We start from the raw sequence: 23,141 nt of genomic DNA, 5'->3' as shown, positions 1-23,141 counted from the left end.
GATTATCTATAAAGTAGCTTAAAATGCAAATGTAAGGAAGAAAAGGCACTGATTTATTTGCATGACCAAAATCATTAAACCCAATATCGGAATAATGATCGAAACGATTTCTCAAACTTCCGCACCCTATAATTTGCAAACACGAAATCTGCCGACCGGCGAAAAGGGCGTAACCGCATAAAGATTTCACGGGCGCTTACATCTTTATTCTTTCGTGAGCTAAAGTGCATCAGCACGGGAGTAAACGCTCCGCAGACGGGGAGGGGCGCGGGGCGGAGCATGCACGGCAGTCGCATTGTGGCCGCGCGCCGGGTCGCACGTGCTTCGCGATATGGTGTCCGTAGGGCCGTGGCGGCGCCGCGCGCCGGACGACGACGACCGCTCGGAGCCCGGGGCCTCCAGCTCGGGGGTCCCGCGCGCGCCGCCCAACTGCGCGCGCTGCCGCAACCACCGGCTCAAAGTTGAGCTGAAGGGCCACAAGCGTTATTGCAAGTACCGGCACTGCAACTGCGAGAAGTGTAGACTGACGGCGGACAGGCAGCGGGTGATGGCGCTGCAGACGGCTCTGCGGCGGGCTCAGGCGCAGGACGAGGCGCGGGCGCGAGCGGCGGATTCTGGGTTGCATCCGCCAGGGATTGAATTGGAGCGGCCTGAGCCGCCGGTGGTGAAGGCGGCTAGAAGCCCGGTGCCGCCGCCGCCGCCGCGGTCGATGGGCTCGGCTAGCTGTGACTCGGTGCCGGGTTCGCCTGGTGTCTCGCCGTACGCGCCGCACCCGCCGTCCGCGCCGCCGCCGCCGATGCCGCCGCTCCCACCACCTCAACCAGGTCAGTACCACGACTCCTGGAAGCTTTTGTTTTTGAATTTCGAACGTGACTCAATATTTCAAATGTGTACAAATTGTACACGAGGACTGAGGGCGCTATTTTGTGACATGTGACTTCCGTAAAAAGACCCAGTGCTTCAAAACCTAAAATTAAATTTTTATTTTTGTTTGTGTGCATACTATAACACTAATAAGTTACCTAAACAATAAAATGCGTTATTTATAATACATTACGAGTACTATTAGAAACTAGAGAGCAAGGTAGGCACATTATCACGGTAGAGTTGTGATGCAACCATTAAAAATAAACGCACTGAACAAAGTAGAGTTGCGAAAAAACGGTTTACAAGCGATAGAGTTGCAAATAAGATTAGAGTTCCTATTGGAATATCTTCAAATGATACAATATAATGCAAAATAATCTTAATGTGCAAGATTAGAGCGAAAAAACCGGTTTTGAAATGTGCTATAAGTAAAGGAAATGATATCAAAATGTTGTAATTCACTAAGTTTATGGGAAACGGTTGGAATCTTATCCAGGAATTGAATTAATACAGAATATTGCCATTTCATACGAATACCACACTGTCCTCAATTTATCTCTGGATATTAAAATGATTGAAAATATTTTGACAACGTTAGATAAACTACAATGCAGCTATACACTGATTTAAAGAAAAACCATCGAATTTTCAATTACCTATTATTGGTATTTGAGTATTATATTTTAATGTACTATCAGCTGCAAATGTGCATGGAAAAATGCAGCTGATAGTACATGTATGAAAGAGGGTTGATGGCTCTTAAATATAGATAAACGAATATCACTAAACTTCAAGTGGGGGAGAGAGGGTTTCGGAAAATACTATGTAAATGTTTTAGAATTTAAAAGCAAAAGAATGATTAAAAATGTCGAACGTAGGGGTAGAGCTATGGATAAAACATTTTTCCTAGATTTTTTTTTTATACTACGTCGGTGGCAAACAAGTATACGGCCCGCCTGATGTAAAGCGGTCACCGTAACCTATGGACGCCTGCAACTCAAACAGAGTCACATGCGCGTTGCCACCCCATTAAAAACTTGTACATTCCCTTTTGCTGTGTTAAGTACACAGCAAAAAGGAGTGCACAAGTTCCAAGGAGGGTTCGGGTTGCCGACGACTCAAAGGACAATAAACGGAACAAGTTAGTTCCGTAAGTCCTCCCGTCATCAGCACACCGCACCCTCGTTGAGCTCTGGCAGCCTTACTCACCGACAGGAACACAACACTATGAGTAGGGTCTAGTGCTATTTGGCTGCGGTCTTTTGTAAGGCGGAGGTACTACCCCAGTTGGGCTCTGCTCTAGATTCGAGCGAGACGATATCCGCTGTGCTGTGCCCTACCACACAAAGCGGAATATCATTCGCTATGCCCTACCTCCTACTACTATTTCTTCGATACTTGCAGCAATTATTAAAATGTAAAATAATAAAGTATACACTTAAATCAACAGTTTAACTTTAAACATAAAAAACGTATATAAATACAAATTATGATGATGATGGTGTTATCAACGTGACATTTAGCCATCAGTAGATTCAGTAGTTAATCGTTTTAATTTTTATTTGATTATGTTTTCTAGTTACTTGATTCACTTTTAAATAATATATCTGTTGTTTGTGTTTAATTTAATAATTGTGCAATTCCCGAAAAGTTTGTACATTTGGATCACGTCTCCGATTTTGATAAAAATTGGTAGGTTGATAGAGTCCGTGATGCTGAGCAAGATCCACTAGGTTTCCCATAATGTCCTATGTAGTTTGTATGAAACCTTCCTTTTTTGTTACCAGATTTCTATACATTTTCGGTAACAAAAAAGGAAAGTTTCATACAATCAACCTAGGACATTTTGGGAAACCTAGTGGATCTTGCTCAGCATCATGGACTCTATCAGCCTACCAATTTTTATCCAAATCGGAGACGTGATCCAAATGTACAAACTTATCGGGAATTGCTGAATTACTCTATGATGCAGTGGCGAAATATTAACAAAACACTTATTCAACGTAAAATTAATGGACAATAAAATACACGAACAAAGAATGTCCTAGGTCATGATTCGTCATTGTTTTCTAAATACTAAAACATAAGACAGTTTCATTTGATCCTCATTGATAATAGTTATTTGTTATACAAGAGTGCAAAGTTGTATTTTAACGCCGAGTGTGGAATTGAAAAACGAGCAAGCGAAAGGATTCTATAGTTGAACCACGAGCGAAGCGAGTGGTTCGAGAATAGAATCCTGAGCTCGTGTGTAACACAAAACTTTTCCCCTCACTATAGCGAGGAAAGTACAACGCAAAAAACGCCTTTATTTCTGCTTCCAGTAGTTCTACAGGTGGTAAAACATCTTCATCACTAGATTAACCCACTTTTATCAATTTTAAAGCAGAAAATTTGCCTCTGTTCAAGGTCAAATTACTTTATCCACTAGTGGACAAAATGCGTTTTTACCCGCTGGTATTAAAGGACAAAACACGTGTTTCTGAGCTAGTGAGGGGAAAAATAACTTATAATCTGATGCAATTTATGAGCAAGTTTTAAATCAAGGATTACATTCTTCCTCTAAGTATCGTACCTCATTTTTTAAGCGCCACCTATTAAATACTATTATAACTACACTGATGATGGCTACAAATGTATGGGCCTTTTAGGATTAAGCCTGAAAGTGGCCAAAATCATATTTTCCCCAAATATTTTTGCGTGTTTTTATTTTTTATTAGAACAAATGACATGTTTCTTTATTTTAATATCATGATATTACGTCAATACACATTTTGAAAAAAAAAAATATGTAGGCATCAGCAGTGTAGTTATGATAGTATTTAATAGGTGGCGCTAAAAAAATGCGATACGATTCTTAGTATGGAGACTGTAAATCCTATATGAATAATTTATCCTTGACATTAACAGATAAGCTTTGTTTCCAAAACTGCCCGCTTGGTGCGCTATTCAAAATTCCATTCAAAATGAGGTCCGAAATGTTTACTTTACGTCTGGTTTTCGAATAAAATTTACACAAGAGCTACTGAATTCGTTCATCAACTTCGGCCACCAAGATATATAAAAAAATATTTAAATGACCTACCAAGGACGCTTATCATTCTTACATTGTATTATCGTAAACGTAGCCAAATTTATCTGAACGACCTGCATTATTGACTCGCGATTTGAGCTACACATATAAAAACGATTTATTTTGATAACATAATTATTTGTTTAGGTTGTTAGGCGGATTTGCAACTGGGGAATCTTCAAATACAAATATTATACAAAGTTATTCAGTAAATAGGCCACAGGGACACTTTTACACGTCATCATTACAACAAAAATATTGACAATTCAAAATATTAATTTTAATCAAAGTATAAAAGGACTAGGTAAAGTCGCCGTCAATAGAACTTGTGAACAATGTAAACAAACCTTGTAGTCAAAATGTTATTAATTTTCATTCGTACTCATCAGATACTGACTAAATCCATGTGTTATTTAATCAGTTCATATCACATTATGATCCTCAACCTTTAAAATAATAAAATTGTGCTAGAATATTGATATTTTATACAACGGTTTGTTTACACTGTTGACAATTTCTATTGACGGCGATTTTACAATTAATTATTTAGAGATGAATTAAATAGCGTTTTTAAAAAAAAATACACTTAAGAATAAAAAAAGAACAGCGGAGCAGATACAAAGAAAAAATAAGCTACCTAAAATAGCTTTTTTAAAATATTTAACTTTAAAATCGGGACTTAATCGCGTTTAACCCCTGGAACGCCGTTGTCAAAAATTTGCTACTGAATTAATAACTTTCAATCTTTTAATTACAGTTTAAATTGCCTGGGACAGATCTGGAACAAGGCGCTTGAGGGGTTAACAATATTTTTTTTAAACTAACCTGCCATCTTTCATTCCATGCCTCTACTTTTATAACCTAATAAATAAATAAATATTATAGGACATTCTTACACAGTTTGACTGAGGCCCACGGTAAGCTCAAGAAGGCTTGTGTTGTGGGTACTCAGACAACGATATATATAATATATAAATACTTATATACATAGAAAACATCCATGACTCAGGAACAAATATCTGTGCTCATCACACTAATAAATGCCCTTACCGGGATTCGAACCCGGGACCGCGGCGTAGCAGGCAGGGTCACTACCGACTGCGCCAGACCGGTCGTCACATTTATTAGAAGAACGATTTTTTGGTAACCCTACATTTTGAGTAACGCCAGACTCAAAAAGTTGATTCGCCCAGATAGCAACAGTAGTAACAAAACATACAAACCTTGATTCAAAACAAAAGTGTCTTACACAATTAATGTAATACTCAATCACAATTGCACTGATAAGAGATAAGATAAGATAATTTGTTGCAAGGGACAAAGATGATAAACAAGGACGGGGTTTTATCTCTGTTACTTTCTGTTTACATTGAAACTGACAACAAATGTGGATATTTTGCCATAAAGGCGGTGTTAGACTATAAATTGTACATACATACATTGCACATACATACATACAGAGCACATGAAACTACCAAAGTTTCAGTGCCACTCTTGGCAATTAAGTGACCAGCCACACCAGAGCGTCGCGTGTCTCGGGGCGCGCAACGGGCGTCCGCGCCACGCCGCTTCAGTGTAATTCAAAAAACGTCTCCTCAGTACATTTTGTATAGGAAAGACGTAAGACGCGCCCCAGGTGGCGTGGCGGCGGCGGGGCGCGCGCCGCGCCGCTTGGCGGCGCGCCTTACGTCCTTCCTATACAAAATGTACTGAGGAGACGCTTTTTGAATTACACTCAGGTGGCGTGGCGCGGACGCCCGTTGCGCGCCCCGAGACACGCGACGGTCTGATGTGGCCGGTGCCTAAGGGGTTGAAAGAAAATGAAAATTGTGACATTGCAGTGACAGGTTGCAAACCTCTCGCCTACGCCACAATTTCACCCAAATCCCACAGTCGATTTCTACGATACCCACGGGGAGAAAGGGGGTGGTGAAATTCTTAACCCGTCAGCACACGGGTATACTATAAATTGTAAATTTTCTTTGTCTCAATTGTTTTTTAGTCTTGTCTTACATAATTATAGTATTTATTGTTTGTGTCGCAAAGCACGTACCTGAGCATTTTCAGATATTGAGACCCAAAATTAGTGACAGTTGTTAACAAAACTTAACTCGATGTCCGATTTACTTAACCGATTTAGATTTAATTTTTTTTTTGTTTGAAGATTTCAAACAAGTACTCAAGCCATGTTTCATGAAAATCGGTCCGCTAGTCGCATTCGGGGGTTTTTTCAAAATTTTAATTTTGTGGTTAGGTACTAACAAAACAGAGCTAATGCATTATTTCTGACGAAATGCCAATGCCAATACCATTACTATCATTATCAGAACCAAAGTAGATCACTATACTTTGCCAGGTTGAAGTGGCAATACCATTCGTTTCCGGCGGATCCTCAGAGCATTCTAGGAAAATGTATCTCTATCTGTACTCTACATTTGTCTTGTAATTTAACTTGAAATTTCATAAGATTTATAGGTACTATAAACTAAAATAGATACTGAATAGTAGTTTAACCACGTGTAGGGGATGAATTGTAAATTCATTATACGCGATAGAATCCGTTTCCGTAGTTTTATTTCATGAGTAACTATCGCGGTAACCAAAGGCAATATTAAATCAAAAAATATTTCATAAAATAATTTGATTTGTTGCCTACGTCGATTTATAGGTAAGAAAGGATGTTTTTCAGAATTAAAACCTTGTCATTTGTTTTTTTTTTCTATTTCCTAAATTTAAAACAATTACTTCAAATAAGTACGGGTTAAATTGCAGTATAGGCAAGATGCTGGCAACCTGTCACGTTGCTGCAATGTCCCGATTTTCGTTTTCTTGCAACCCTTTATTTGCCAAGAGTTGAGTAGTTTCATGTGCTCTGCCTACCCCTTTATGTGGTACAGGAGTGACGAATAACATTTATCATGACACCTATGCTGAAATCGCAAAAAAAAAAATTGCTTTTTTTTTTTGCAATTTTAGCATTGGTTCCGTAAAAAAAATTGTTCATTATGACCTCAAAAGTCACGTGCAAAGTTGGAACGGTCCTTTTTATTTCACCCGGTATTAAATGTCTGTAAATAAGATCATCGGTCAAATATAACCACAAAATTAACAATTTGAAAAAAAACCACGACCGCGACATAGTAGACCGATTTTTCATGAAACATGGGCTAAGAAAACTCCCGACTAACTCAGCTTTCAGACAAAAAAACACTAAATCCAAATCGACACACACACAGACAGACAGACACGTCAAACATATAACACCCTGTCGTTTTTGCGTCGGGGGTTAATAAATGATTGCGTTCAGAAACATGCGTCATCTGCAAAGAGCAGGAATTAGTTGAACTTTCGACGAAATGACGACCGGTCTGGCCTAGCGGGTAGTGACCCTGCCTGCTGAGCCGCGGTCCTGGGTTCGAATCCCGGTAAGGGCATTTATTTGTGTGATGAGCACAGATATTTGTTCCTGAGTCATGGATGTTTTCTATGTATATAAGTATGTATTTATCTATTTAAGTATGTATATCATCGCTTAGCACCCATAGTACAAGCTTTGCTTAGTTTGGGGTTAAGTTGATCTGTGTAAGGTGTCCCCCAATATTTATTTATTATTTATTTATTTATTTCATATGAGAAACTTATTGAACTAGCAGCATGAGGATGCTTTATCAATGGAACGCTACAAATATTATCAATTGGTGTAAACATTCATGTGTGTTTGTGCGTGTGTGTGTGTGATTCAAGACCGAGCAGACGCAAGGTAACTAGATAACGTGATATCAATGTTTGTGGATGCATTTAATGTTGCTAATATTCGCGTAGTGTATGTGGGTCAAGTTATCTAAGAGGCGTAATGGCGTTTTCACACTGTCCGACGTATCATAATAGCTAGCCAGACACGTACGGATTTCTCCGTCGGATCTGCCTGGCGGACTCATCAGTCCATGTGTGGCAAGAAATAGACACAGATTTGTCCGCCGGGTATCTGTCCGCTGACCGTGCTCAACTGCTCATAACCAGTGATCGGAGCTATGGGAGTAAAACTTTAACAAAACTTGATAAGAACTGAAACTCTTTATTTCCATGACCATATTTACATAATGATATAAGAAACTAAACTTAAAAGCTAGCTAGTGTCTAAAATAGGCCCTTGAGGCGTTGTACCAAGGACACTGGCGACATTTCCTCACTCTATCGCAATGCTGATACGTTGTGCGAGGAAGTCGCCAGCTCTTCGGTCACCAGTTGCTAAGTGGACATTATAGAGTGCTTACATTACAGCCCTGAAAATATTAATATCCTTATACTAAAGTATTGTAAATCTTGGATTCAGGTATGGAATCAAATTTAACACTGATCTGAAAATAATAATCTTGGTTTTTTTTTTTATGTCAGCTCTAAGGTTTTGTTAAAGTTTTACCCCGATAGTTCCGATCACTGCTCATAATCAAAGGATCGAATGTGCCCACCAGCGCTAGGCACATCAGCTAGCCATACACGTACGGATTTATCCGTCGGATCTGCCTGACAGATGTGTCTGGTGGACACGCCATCAAATCCGGCCCGCGAAAGGATCTATTTTGCTCTCCGCTCCGCTGGTCCTTCAAAGGGGATAAAGCTTGTGTGTAGGCAAAGTGACAACCCTAGCGCAAAAGTGAATAATCAAGAACAAGTGCGGGTAGTTCGAAAAACTCGCGCGGCTAGAAGATGTTGATGCAATTCCTCGCCAGTCTCAGTCTACCCGTGACCACGAACATAATGTGATGTTCGAAACGTCGGGCCAAATATAAATGTAAGTGTTTATGCGATTAAGTCCCGTTTTGTTCTAAAATTATGAGTGCAAAACGTGTTAGTTTAAATCAATATAAAGTAAGTTTAATTATATCGTCTAAATATGTCTAAGGGTAAGGATTAAAGGTAAGCTTGTCAGATACATTCACACTTAAGTTTATATCATAAATAAGCATGCAATGAAGTGGTCACTTACTTCATGGTGCGCTCATTGGGCTGTTATAAATGTTGTATATCATTACACGTGTTATATAACATTTATAACAGCTAGTGGTTATAACCGTTGACACAACTTGACCAAGCGGTAGCGTTTCGATTTCGATACACACTACCACAAATAAAATAAATACTTTATTTTTGACAACCCTCACGAATCGACTCGTAAATAACTGTCAAACTTATTTTTTGTAGGAAGTGCTCTTGCTGTACCATTATTTATTGTGTATAAAACCATACATACAAACTGCTGTCAGTTTTGCAAGCACGCACTTTTCTATTTATTACATTTCCCATGACCATTTATGACTATTTTTTCTTGCTTTTTATACTCACTATTTAATTAAATTATATTTGTTAATAAACGTTTTATTAACAAATAACAGCAATAAACAATTTAACAAAGCAAAGCACTCAACACATTAAAAAGCTATAGCGGCCATCGTTATAAACATTTCCTTAGGCCGTCTCGCTCGCTCGCGTATCCCCATTCCGCTCGCTCCTTGGGGTGTAGGCTGGGGGGTGGGGGCGATAAAAACGTGCCTATGGGGCGGGCTTATGTAACGGGGGTTTTATAGCAACCCCTGCTTATGTGCGAGGTGTCTCATAAGGAATATGCCGGGTGGGGCCTAACTTGAGAGAGGTATAAGTTTGTACTTCGCAATAGATGGCACATTAATTTAGTAACGTTGTGTAATAGTACATTACGATACAAGTGCGTAAAAACGGAAGTTCGAAATGCGCGATAGGCGATAAATTAAAACATGACCGAAGGGAGTGTTTTAAATCGACGCGAGTTACGAATTTCCTTTCCGCAAATGTATCGTATGACGTTTTTCAGTACAGGACGTAGCCGAATGGCACAAACGCTCACGAAACGAAACGCTCGTAGATATCTATCTCTATCGCTCTTGCGTATTGGCGCGACAGAGCCAGGCTACCTTTCGCGGCGTTTCGATTTCGTTTCGCGTCGCAGAAATGCCATTCGGCTACGGGGCCTGATGGCCATATCATAATATATCTGATTCGGTGATAGGTTGATATTAGAATAATATCGGTTATATTTAATTATGATACAATTTTCACACATAAACTAAGACTTTACACTAAGATGACATTCTATCGCGTATACTTACGTTTATATTTGGCCTGACGTTTCTAACGTGTACGTATACGCAGCTAATGAAATCTTGAAACGGGTTAACCATAATTTAGTCAACACGCTATCCATCCTAGTTATTTGTAAGTTCCAGGTATCCCTTTCCTAACACCAAGTGCAGAACATGATTTCGTCATCACCTCTGAAACCATAGATTGTAGAAAACCCTAGATGAACCTGTTAGATTTTAACGGCGTGTTCTTGATCACAATTTCAGACTAAACTTTTAAATCCATACTAATATTTTAAATGGGAAAGTGTGTGTGTCTGTTTGTTTGTCCGCCTTTTACGACCCAGCGACGAATTGACGTGATTTTTAGGGTTCCGTAGTCAACTAGGAACCCTTATAGTTTCGCCATGTCTGTCTGTCCGTCCGTCCGTCCGTCCGCGGATAATCTCAGTAACCGTTAGCACTAGAAAGCTGAAATTTGGTACCAATATGTATTTCAATCACGCCGACAAAGTGCAAAAATAAAAAATGGAAAAAAATGTTTTATTAGGGTACCCCCCCTACATGTAAAGTGGGGGCTGATATTTTTTTTCATTCCAACCCCAACGTGTGATATATTGTTGGATAGGTATTAAAAAATGAATAAGGGTTTACTAAGATGGTTTTTTGATAATATTAGTATTTTCGGAAATAATCGCTCCTAAAGAAAAAAAAAGTGCGTCCCCCCCCCTCTAACTTTTGAACCGTATGTTTAAAAAATATGAAAAAAATCACAAAAGTAGAACCTTATAAAGACTTTCTAGGAAAATTGTTTTGAACTTGATAGGTTCAGTAGTTTTTGAGAAAAATACGGAAAACTACGGAACCCTACACTGAGCGTGGCCCGACACGCTCTTGGCCGGTTTTTTAAGTGGAGATAGTTGAAGGGTTGGCGAGTGACATAGGCTACTTTTTGTCTCTTTCTAACCTTCCACTTCTCTAAAATGGGGGTATGGATTTTTTCGCAATTTTCGAATTTAACGCGAGCGATGCCGCGGGCAAGAGTTAGTCTTACATACATATTCACGCCTGATTCTAAATCTTCTTTCCTCGAATACTCTTTCTTTCTTTCTTTCACAACATACAAAAATGTCGAACGTTTTTCTAGACTTTTATAATACCAACAGCATTGGGAATTTAACTTTACTTCTTCAAGCTAGAATTTAATTTTGGCTGTCAATGAGTGATAGAAAATTCTGGAAAAAATGGTTAGCTGGTAGAGAATGACATCTGGCATTAAGTTCGCCTTTTGTACATTTTTTACTGTGCAATAAAGTTTAAATAAATAAATAAAAAACAAGTTTTGGCTTACATTATGGGATTATGGCTAAGAGAAATGTTCTTTTTGTCGAAAACATATCACTTTAAAAAAAATTAAGGCCCAGGGCGTTCTTTATATCAGTTGTTTATTATTTTCCATTTTTTAAATTCGCTAAAACAGAAAAATCCCGTAACCATTTTTGTGTCATCTCACTTTTCGAACTCGCATTTATGGCCCATTTACACGGGGCGCGAACTCGTGTGTGATTGTAGTGCGCCATCGCGCTGTCCTTGTCAGACATAACGGCCAGTTTGGGAGCACCATAACGCCGTGTTTTGTGTGGACGACGGTCGCTCAACGGCGATGCAACGCGACTTAGTCAAACCTTTGATCTCTATATTCTCTATGGAAGTGTTTTAGGTGGGCGACGTTTTTTTTTATACCACGTCATGTCACGTTTTATACGAAAGCAGTCACCGTAACCTATGGACGCCTGCAACTCGAGGGGTGTCACATGCGCTTTGCTGACCCATTAGAAACTTGCATACTTTTTTGAAGAACCCCATACTTTAGTTTTTGGGAGTGCGACGAGATGAGAGGCAGAGGAACATTAAACAACAACCGTGTACATTACAAATCGGTTTATTTGGATTACGTCGACAAATCTTAGTTTTGGACAATCTTATATTACACGTGTTCTTATCTCTTGATCTAGATTTCGATGAGGTCAACATGACAACTCAGTGTTGCTGTTGTATTTTATAAAGGCGGCTATACACTAATGTAGATGGTCGCCAGAAGTTCATCGGGAATACCTCGGCAGGACTCAGGAGGATAGCCGATGCGATCTGACAGCGACGGTCGCGCTACCCTCGCAAGCGTATAACGCTCGAGTAAGTTCACATTAAAATTCGATCCCTAGTTTGTAATAGCCTACAAATTGCTTGATTTCTCGCATGGACAATGACATATTGTAGATAATGTAATAAAAACATCAAATCATTTAATCGTAGCAATCATAGACTCTACTTGAGCGTAGCATCATAAATCAATCGACAGTTTTTTAACCATTAAGATGCATTCTTATAGATAGATGTCGCTATAAGCCACCCTAAGTGCGTTTTCACATTATCCGATCCGAGATGTAGGAAGGATTTCAAAGGCAAAAATCAAAGATGGTGGGTTAAATGTATGGGATATCGGTCCTACGCCCGATATGTGAAAACGCACTAAGGTCTTTGGGAATTGTAGGAAGGCATGGAAAAATTCGCACGCATTCAGCAGGCCTCCGTAGCTCAGTTGGTCAGAGGGGCTGCGCCGGCAATGTAGAAGCTTGCAGGTTCGAGTCCTGATGCCTGAGTTATGACTTAGAGTATTTTTTTCATTTGTCCTTCAGTCCATTTGTTCATAGTCATGGTCTGAGAGTGTGAGAGTCTAGAGGGTCTATTTTAATTCGTAGCATAACTTACATAATAATAGTTAATACATATTTGCATACTTGACTCCTATAAACCGCGAGCCAGGCGAAAATTTGGCTGATCATCGCGTCTAGGTCGATCATGGCGGTTAATAACTAAGAACCGCCATGAATTATGAACCTTCGTGAAAGTCAGCTGTCATTTTGTCGGTAGGTTTGAGAACGTTTCGGACTCCGACTATACCATTGAGTTTTTCGGAACTTATGTGCGAAATGTCATTTGATATTTGCCAGTCATTAGAAACCGGACTAATTCCAATAAGGCATAGCTACCCTTCGGGTTGGAAGGTCAGATGGCAGTCGCATTCGTAAAACTAGTGCCCACGCCAAATCTTGGGATTAGTTGTCTCCCATCCCCGCTCCCATGAGCCGTGGCAAAATGCCGAGACATCGCAAGGAGGACGAAATTATCATCTGAAACGGGAGACGATGTCTGAATTTTTTTTTACGTGTTTCATTGGATGCTATTCCTCAACCCACCCACATAGTGCCAGCTGACGCTCATGGTCGCTTTTCATGGCCGCTAACTGTATCACCGGGAGGCGATTGATCATGGAAATCCGTTCGTGGCTCGGGGTTTAATAGTACCTAACTACCTAATTAAGTATCTTACAGAGCAGGGTCATGGTACAAGGCGGCAGACTCGTCATAAGGAAATCGTTTTAGTATCTCGATGCGCACGAGTTTCTTAACGTGCCGTGACGCGTGGTACGGTTTTGTGATGCGGAAGGACGAAAGTCATGTCACGAGAAAGGGCATCTACTGTGTCCGTCAGGATGGCATCAGAGATGTCTGAATAGTCACAAAATTTACATTTTTTACCTAAACTGTACCTATGGCGAAGAAAACTGTACCTCAAGCGATTAAACATTAAATAGATAGTTACATAGACACGCCGTTCTGACGTCAGCTTGGCGCGCATAGCCCTGTATCGCCCCAACGTGTGGGAACTATGTTCTGGAACATTTATCAATAAACTGTACCTAAACTGTACCTCATCAAACTGCCAATAATAAAAATCAAATCACACATGATATCGGTCAAATTAACAAAAAATTTTAGAATAATAGGTACAGTTATTTGGTGCAAATTTTGTGACTATTCAGACATCTCTCACGCTATCCTGACGGACACCATCTTCTGGGCGAGCTCACGTGTTTGCCTTAGGCTAGTTTGTTACCAAGAGTAAGCTCATTTATAATAATAATTTTAAAAAAATGGCCAGCCGGCCTAGCCGAAATACGGCCAACCAAATCTTGGCACAAAAAAAGCCGCGGAATTGAAATTGTCTGAGATTTAAACCTTCGCTCTTACATTTTCAATAAGGCTCATTAATGATTCCAGTTTCCACCAACGTCAAGGGTTTTTTTTTTTTTACAAAAAGGTTACACCGTATTATTCTAATTATAGTATTTTCGCCAAACTGTATGACAGTTTGTTGGCCAAAGTTTAGAAAGGCACGCGGTTTATGAAGACAACTGGCCGGTGAGCCTTACATTTTTCAAAATTGTCGCCTTATTTAGTGCCAAGATTTGCTTGACCGTCTATTGCAATCGATGACGCTAAACGCCGATCGAAACGCAGTCTGACTTTGTCACACCAATATGGAAGAGCGATAGAGATAGCTAGCTGCGATAACAATAATATCGTAAGCGTTTTTGCATTTGGCCACACTACAGTCACTACACATATTATTTTGTTTTTCTACTCGTCGACTGTAATCTGTCAATTAGGACACCACAGACTAAACTATAAGTGCTAACTTTTCAGTGTTGGTTACTCTATGGCAGTTCTAACTCAACTATAATAATCTCGTTATAGTTGACTTTTAGTTAAGTGTAATAATTTCAAAAATAGAATTTCATACAATTTCTATACTAATTTTTTTTGCATTTGAAACACATTTTTTTTTTATCTGTCGAGTTATCGGCCAATCAGAGACGGTTATTACAAACCATTGGTTGCTAGGTAATTCGATGTTAATACAACGGTGAACGACGCCATTAACATTAATTTTAACTTGCATGAATGATGATATTTCTGTCCATTGATGATGAAGATGATGACTCGTAGAAAAAGTATTGTATACAATAGTGATATAATTAAGATTTTCACTCTCGTACCTTACTATTAGGCCACTCAGCAAGCTTCGTGACCTAAACATGGTACTCGACTGAAAAGCTTTGTATTATATCACGGTTGTATAAAATACTATTTATGTCGCTGTGTAGTATCAATGTATTGTAGAGACAATATATTAGCCTGTCGCCATTTCTGAATTCCAGGAACATTTATTTTTATTAAATGGGTTCCTGCTCCATGTTTACACATTCAGTAGTGTTAATACTTCATATTTAAGCCGTTTGAATAATAATTCATACAAAATGTGCAACTTACAAAATAAATAAGATTAAACACTTCATATTTATGTGTCAATTGACATTATTTCATTTTTATTGGCGTTAAATGGTTACTGGTAAATGTGTTTATAATTTTTCACCACACCAACTGGTAAAGGCTCTCTTTGTTTTTCGAAAACAGATAGCAAAATTGCATTTTATCCACAAGAGTGCAAAGTAATTTCATACTACTTGTTGTCTTAAGCTGGCTGCTAGATTTTACCTATAAATGATGATTTTGAAACACATATTGAATAAATTGATGGATTTGATTTAGTTTGGTGTTTTATAGTCAGTATTTTGTTCATGTTGGTGTGGTGAAAAATGATGTGCTTCACTCGGTGGCAAAGTTTGTTTAACCTTCGTACCTTGAAACAGTTGAAACCCTCGCAACCCTTAAGATTCCACTTTTTGAACCACTCGCTACGCTCGCGGTTCAATATTGGAATCTTTCGCTTGCTCGGGTATCAATATTGGCACGTGCGGTTGAACAAAAACTTTGCCCCATTGTAAAACAAATAACTATTTCTCAAACATGCAATGAAATATTGTCTTTACGTTCCTTAAAATGGGCTGGGAAGTATCGCTTTTTGGGCGCAACAACTCGAGAGGACTGTAAAGGGATTTCATATTATTTTTTAGGCCTAGGCCTGCAAAGTAACTTTTTTTTATAAAATATTGTCCTTTAGAGCATTTTTTTTTATTTCATTGTAAGTTTGAGAAAAGCACTATACATGCCTCGGCGTGAAAACGGATTCCCGGCATCGTATCCCTATCCGTATATACCCACTTGGCCGGAAATCCTCATTTTCCCGGCCTCTGATGTAATGTACTATTTCAGTACCTCGGATGGTGCTTTTTCCCCGCACTAGCGTGCAAAGTGACTCATTTCTCGTTAGGTCGAAAATTCAGAGGGACAGCTGTACTGTAAAACGTCGTACGATACACGTGCGGCAAGGAAATTCGGAATAGGAATTTGTATGTAAAACCGGTTTAAGGCGCCCCCTTTCGTCTTAAAAAGTCCGAACGGATACCTTTAAGACAGTTGTTTATTGACTTGTCGTTCACCCATTCCTTCCAAACATCGCTGCGGTTTCATTCAATTAACGTTTGTCATTCGTTCACGAACCGTTTTCCATTCTACCGCAATTACTAAGTTCGCCCGCTCTTTCACAAACAGGTAGCGTGCCATTCACGTTGACCTTTCTTCCCTTGACAATACGAACGAAAACGCGTCTTCCTGAATGACACGTAGTACTCTGGTCTCGAACTCAATGTTTGCTCGGTTTTATGACGGTGGCATTTAAAAATCACTTCTCGTGATTGCGGTGCCCAATCTTTGATAGTAAAAACTTAATTCGACGCGGTGATGTTTGGCCACAGTTTTTAGCGTTTTTAGGGTACTGTTCCCAAAGGGTACGACGGGACCATGCTACTAATTCTCCGCTGTCCGTCAGTCTGTCACCAGGCTGTAGGCTACATGAGTTTTTGGCGTACGGAATCCTTCCTGCGCGAATGTGACTATCACTTGGGCGGATTTAACATTACTTCATCCGAGATCGGATCGAAGTACAGTCGAGTTCAAAAAAATGTGTACCTTTTTAGGGTTCCGTAGCCAAAATGGCAAAAACGGAACCCTTATAGTTTCGTCATGTCCGTCTGTCCGTCTGTCCGTCTGTCCGTCTGTCCGTCTGTCACAGCCGATTTACTCGGAAACTATAAGTACTACAGTGATGAAATTTGATGGGAATATGTGTTGTATGAACCGCTACAAAATTATGACACTAAATAGTAAAAAAAGAATTGGGGGTGGGGCCCCCATACATGTAACTGAGGGATGAAAATTTTTTTTTTCGATGTACATACCCGTGTGGGGTATCAATGGAAAGGTCTTTTAAAATGATATAAAGTTTTCTAAAAAACATTTTTCTTAAAGTGAACGGTTTTTGAGATATCAGCTCTCAAAGTCGTAAAAAGTATGTCCCCCCCCCTCTATTTTTATAACTACGGGGTATAAAATTCTAAAAAAAATAGAGGTGATGCATGCTAATTAACTCTTTCAACGATTTTTGGTTTGATCAAAGTATCTCTTATAGTTTTTGAGATAGGTTGATTTAACTGTAATTTTGGTTTGCTGCTACGGAACCCTTTGTGCGCGAGCCCGACTCGCACTTGGCCGGTTTTTTCATCTTGTTGCAAGAATTTAAAGTGAAGAAATGTACACATATTTATGAACTCGACTGTACAGATGAAGTAGTAGTATCGGAAAATGTGGAAACGATATTCATGCAACAGTCAAAAAATTTTTATGTCGAACGAAATCAACAATTTGCATTGTGAATTTAACAAGTTCGACTTGTTGCGGGTTTATCCGTTTGAAACAAAAGTATTTTAGTAAACGGAATAAATCACAATATTGATGATACAAGTCGAATTTGTTCGAACAACAAGGTCAAACTTGTTAAAAGATATTTGATTGAATCAGCCAAACATATGTATAAAACAATATGTATCATGTTGCTTTTATAAAATCGACTTCTTGATTCAAATATATTGTTGATTCAAATGACGAGTAACTTGTAGAATGTACTAGTTACACTTAACAAAATCTTTGTTGTTTGAACCAAAGAGCACGTAGGCGCTATTTTAACTAAAAAACTTGTTGAACGAACATGAAAACTAGTTGTTTTTTCCCTCACTGAAGAGTCCCAAGTCCCAAATCAAATCAAGTCTTCAAATCAAGTGAACAGGCAACTTCTGGGCAAGCTCACTCCATCGTAGGCCACGTCTGTGCCTGTGGCTAGTCTGTGGCCAAGAGTAAGCCCATTTATAGTTAAAAAAAAATACAGATAGTACGAGTACTAATATGGACTATGGAGTAAGATGCACTGGGAGTAACTTGGTTCAAATCGTACTCGGTTTTATTTAACTAAATGTTATAAAAACTAGCCAATGGCAAGTTCGGAAGCCCTTGCCGGGATTCAAACCCATCAGGACCGCTTAACAGGCACGATCACTATGCGCTAGGCCAGATCGATACGTACCACATACTGCGTAAGGGTAGTTTCAGACGTCAAACTCATATAAAATTATGACATTCACTTAAAACGTGCAGTCCTCGAAATCGTTGTCAACTTACTTTGGTCTTGATTATATAACTAAACATAGATATATCTATATATATAGATATATTTGTGCATAGAATGTAGGATTACTAAGGTTAGTCTAGAAACTATTCCGGTGGCAGCCCTGCCTGCATCCCGTTTACGACCTCTCGTCATTAAAGCTTCCCTGTTCTGGCCCTAGGGTTGTCGCACGCGCTGAAATTATTATTTAGTTTTAGATTTTTATTTCTTAGTCTTTGAGGTCGTGCGTTTTTTGTTTCCAACCTTTGATGTGGCCCTCACGAACAGTACCTAAGTCATACCTTTTGCATACTTTATGTGTAGTTTTAAGTTTATTACGAATAAATATTTTGATTGATTGATTGTTACATTTTGAAGGTTTTAGTAATGCAGTAACTAGTAGAATCATATTAAAAAAAAAGTGTACTTATAAGGTACAGGTAAATCTCGACTGGGGGACAAATGTAACTGGTCCATTTTTTCCATGTTTTACAATGTTACAATAGAGTAGGACCAACGCAATCTTCACTCATATTATTAAATTCAAACGGGACTTAATCGCATAAAACTTACGTTTATATTTAACCCGACTTTTCGGACATGACATTACGTGTATTAGTCCGTTGCTTCTGGAAAGTTATATATGAAAATGTTGGCATAATTAATGGAAGATTTTTTTTGATTGGGATATGTACATTACAGGCCGAAGTTATTTTTCATCAACCCTCCCCATCCCTCCCCCCTCTGCGTCACCCCTCTTCCCCCCCTTAAATAGCCGAAAATGCGGTTTTTCGCGATTTCTGACAAAACCGTTGTAGATACAGAAAAAGCGTGTAGAAAAAAAGTAATCCTTGATAAATTTACTACAAATCGTTCATTGACACTTTGGTTCTAGCACTTATAGGTTTCGCGTGATCCATCACGAAAGTTGGTCCTTTACTGCAATTTTCTTTAGTGAATGTTAAGTTTTCTCCCAAATTGCTTACGAAATATGTTTGATATTACTAAAATATTATAAACTGAAAATGAATTTCAGGGGGAAAAATCAGTACCATGGGTGGGACTTGAACTCACGGCTACTGGATTGATACTCCAGGGCTCTACCAACAGCTACCAAAAGCTCATCCCCAGTCATAGATACACTATATAGATCAATGGTACTCCTAGCGACTACTACCGTGAAAATATTACGTCTTAAATAGTTACTGGAATTCAAAGACATATTGGAAATTCCACCCATGGTAGTGATTTTTCCCCTTAATTTTATTTTAGTCATGAGTTACAATATTTTAGTTATATCAAACAAATTTCGACGATTTCGTATGCATTTTGGGCGAAAACTTAACATTCACTAAAGAAGATTGCAGCAAAGGACCAACTTTCGTGACGGATCACGCGTAAACTATAAGTGCTAGAACCAAAGTGTTAATGAATGATTTGTAGTAAATTTATTAAGGATTACTTCGTTCCTACGCGCTTTTTCTGTATCTTCAACAGTTTTGTCAGAAATCGAGAAAAACCGCATTTTCGGCACTTTAAGGGAGGGTAGAGGGGTGACGCAGAGGAGGGAGGAGTGGGGAGGGTTGATGAAAAATAACTTCGGTCTATAACGTACATATTTCAATTTAAAAAAACCTTCCATTAATTATGCCGTAATTTTAGCTAATTTCCCCCTGCTATATGTCCGAAACGTCGGGTTAAATATAATGGCATGTCCGAAACGTTACGTAACGTATCTTATACTAGTTATACCCTATTGACCTGCATATGGCATTCTTTAGTTTTACTATGTAATATGTACTTATATATTATCAACTGTTACTTTGTTTCATTGTTTATTTTGTCTGACCGTTGACTCGTATGTTAATTGTGACAGCCACAAGTCAGTGATCTGAAGATTAATTTTATATACAAATAATATAGGTCAGTTACAGTAGATACAATACAATACACATAAATAAGAAATGACTGCCGTATTGTAACTGAAAACCAGCGCTAGATATCTAGCTTATACTGGCTAAGGAGCACAGCACACTGCACAAGGTGAGACTGGTACCCATTGCCTCGACAAGGATTTTTTTTTAATTCTCATTAGAATATATAGTTTTTTTTGGTTGATGTTACTTATATTTAATGTAGTTTTTTTTTTCATTGTAATTTTGTCAATATTCCTAGTTATGGTAAGTAACTAGGAATATTGGCAAGTTCCTAGTTAATTCGAATATTAATAAGTGGGAAATAAAAGTGACAACCCTACCGGCAGGGTTGAGTTTTATAGCTCGTAAAAGATTCGGGAGCGCTGGCGGGCAAGGTTGCTGCAACTAGACGGACGCAGCCCTATTTTGTTTCCTTATCGGTAAAATTTATTATCACTGAGAAGTTGTGCGAATTTCGGCGAATCAACTTTTTGTCCCTCAAAGGGATAAGTTCGCCTTTGTACTTCACATCTCAATGTATGCTTTTTTTTATGTGTTTTTGTACAATAAAGAGTTACTACTACTTTTTGACTGACAGGGGCGAGTAGGAAAATATGTAAGATACCAAGAGTTTGAGCTTTGACCTTAAATGTTTGATTATTAACTTAACTAGCTTTTGCCCGCGGCTTCGCTCGCGTTAAATTCGAAAATTGCGGAATGCTCCATACAAACATCACCCCCACCCCCCCCCCTGTTTTAGGGAAGTGGGGGGTTAGAAAGAGACAAAAAGTAGCCTATGTCACTCTCCATCGCTTAAAATTACTCCATTTAAAAAATCACGTCATTTGGTCGCTTCGTTTTGCCGTGAAAGACCGACAAACAGACACACACACTTTCCCATTTATAATATTAGTATGGATTAGCCCACATTGTCCCACCGCTGGGCTCTCTCTTATTAAAAATCGAAATCGAAATATTTATATACATATTAAAGAAAAAATTAGGGACTCCACCCCACCAGTGGCGAAGGCCGGATTCAAACCGGCGTCTATAGTAATCCAGGTTAACCCATGAACCCCTAGACCACCCCGTCACAGCGGAAGCCGTCGAAATTTCTCTTCTACATATATGCCATCTTTGTAAGACTGGGTGTGTAATGATTGGTATAACTTTTTTTGGTATAATAACATTTGATATAACAACATTTCGTATATATTTAAAGGATATAATTACTCATTTGACATAATTAACATTTGGTATAACCACAAAATATCTACTTTTATTTTGTATAATCATTATTTCGTATAATACTTATTTATAATAACCGTTATATGGTATAACTATCTATTGATATACGATTAGTATAATATAACTAGCAAACAGTATAAAACATTTCATGAATTAATTTTATTCTTTTTTGAAGGGATCACAGTTCTAACCTAACCTAACCTACTTTTCTGATAGCAGTACATATGTTTAAGGGTCACAGTTCTAACCTAACCTAACCTATTTTTCTGGTAGCAGCGCGTTGTGTGTAGGGGACACATTCTAACCTAATCTACTTTTCTGGTAAATGATGGATCTAATTTACTGTACAATTGTTTTTTATTCTAACTGTGCTTTAGAAAGAATTTGTGTTATACAATTTATTTATTATCAGAAATAAGCATTATACTCAAAGTATGTTATAATAAATGTTATTCGAAAAAATGATCATTATATTAAATAAGAATTATACAATTTGTTAGTATATTATTTGTTGTTATATGATTCAATAATTATATCAAATGATCGTTATAACGACTAAAAATATATCAAAAAAAGTTATATCGATCGATACGCACCCTGTAAGACTAGGCGTCTTTGACCAACTCTAAGGGCAGTGCTTGCACCTCCTGTACGAAACCTTTACAGGTTTACGATATAGCCAGAGAGACTGGTGCTGCCATCTATACGCAACTATGGGAACAAATCAAATTATTTTAACAAATGTTTTAATTTGTATTTAAATACTCACATATGTAACTTAAAAAATCGAAATTAGATGTCATATATAGAATAAATTTAAAAGTGGAAAATGTCTGCCTTGGGTGAGACTTGAACTCACGGCCTCTGAAGAAGTTTAACACTCTTACGGTAGATATCGCTACGGGTCCCATTGACCTTAGTAGTGGAAAATTTCGCTGGCTTGGTTGAAGTCTTGGTGGCTCAGTTGGCAGAGCGCTGGAGTATCGATCCAGAGGCCGTGAGTTCAAGGCTCTCTCTCACCCAAGGCAGGCATTTTCCTCTTTTAAATTTATTCTAAGCCTAATGGCATCGATTTCAGACGTTTCTGCTAATCAGAAGTTAAAAATTAAGATGTCATATATAAAAAAAAAAACTCTTATTCTTCCACGTATATCTATCCTTAGAAATCTCCCACCCGTCTGTGTCACTGTCACATCATAGATTAAATATAAGAAGATTAAACCATCCGATACATTAAAATGCGACCGCCTAAGACCGCGCTTACACTCCACCACAGATAGATGGCGCTACAAAAATGTCATTTGTGTTGGTCAAAAGGCGAATCGAATTCGCCTATAATTCTACAAGAATATACCAAGGGTTCCCAAATAAATAAACAATTTGAAAATAAGAGTGACAACCCTATCGGTAGGGTTGAGTTTTATGGCTCATAAAAGATTTGGGAGCGCTGACGGGCAGGGCAAGGTTGCTGCAACTAGTCTAGACGAATGCAGCCCTATTTTGTTAGGGTTCCGTAGTCAACTAGGAACCCTTATAATTTCGCCATGTCTGTCTGTCCGTCCGTCCGTCCGTCCGTCCGTCCGTCCGTCTAATCTCAGTAACCGTTAGCACTAGAAAGCT

At 38.7% G+C, this 23,141-nt stretch overlaps 1 protein-coding gene across 2 annotated transcripts in view; it reads left to right on the top strand.

Moving 5' to 3' along the window:
• Positions 1-298: 298 nt before the first annotated feature.
• The window catches only part of LOC125232459 (protein doublesex), a 354,551-nt gene continuing 331,708 nt past the window's right edge, over positions 299-23,141 (top strand). For both annotated transcript variants that reach the window (XM_048138124.1, XM_048138123.1), the window contains exon 1: positions 299-824. In XM_048138124.1, coding sequence (XP_047994081.1) covers positions 332-824 — 493 coding nt within the window. In that variant the 5' untranslated portion in view covers positions 299-331. The remainder of the gene's footprint in view (positions 825-23,141) is intronic.

Source organism: Leguminivora glycinivorella, chromosome 13, assembly GCF_023078275.1.
Source record: "Leguminivora glycinivorella isolate SPB_JAAS2020 chromosome 13, LegGlyc_1.1, whole genome shotgun sequence".
In the NCBI taxonomy this organism is placed as follows: Eukaryota; Metazoa; Arthropoda; class Insecta; order Lepidoptera; family Tortricidae; genus Leguminivora; species Leguminivora glycinivorella.
Note: the sequence above shows the minus strand (reverse complement) of the source record. Positions and strands in the feature narration are given on the sequence as shown.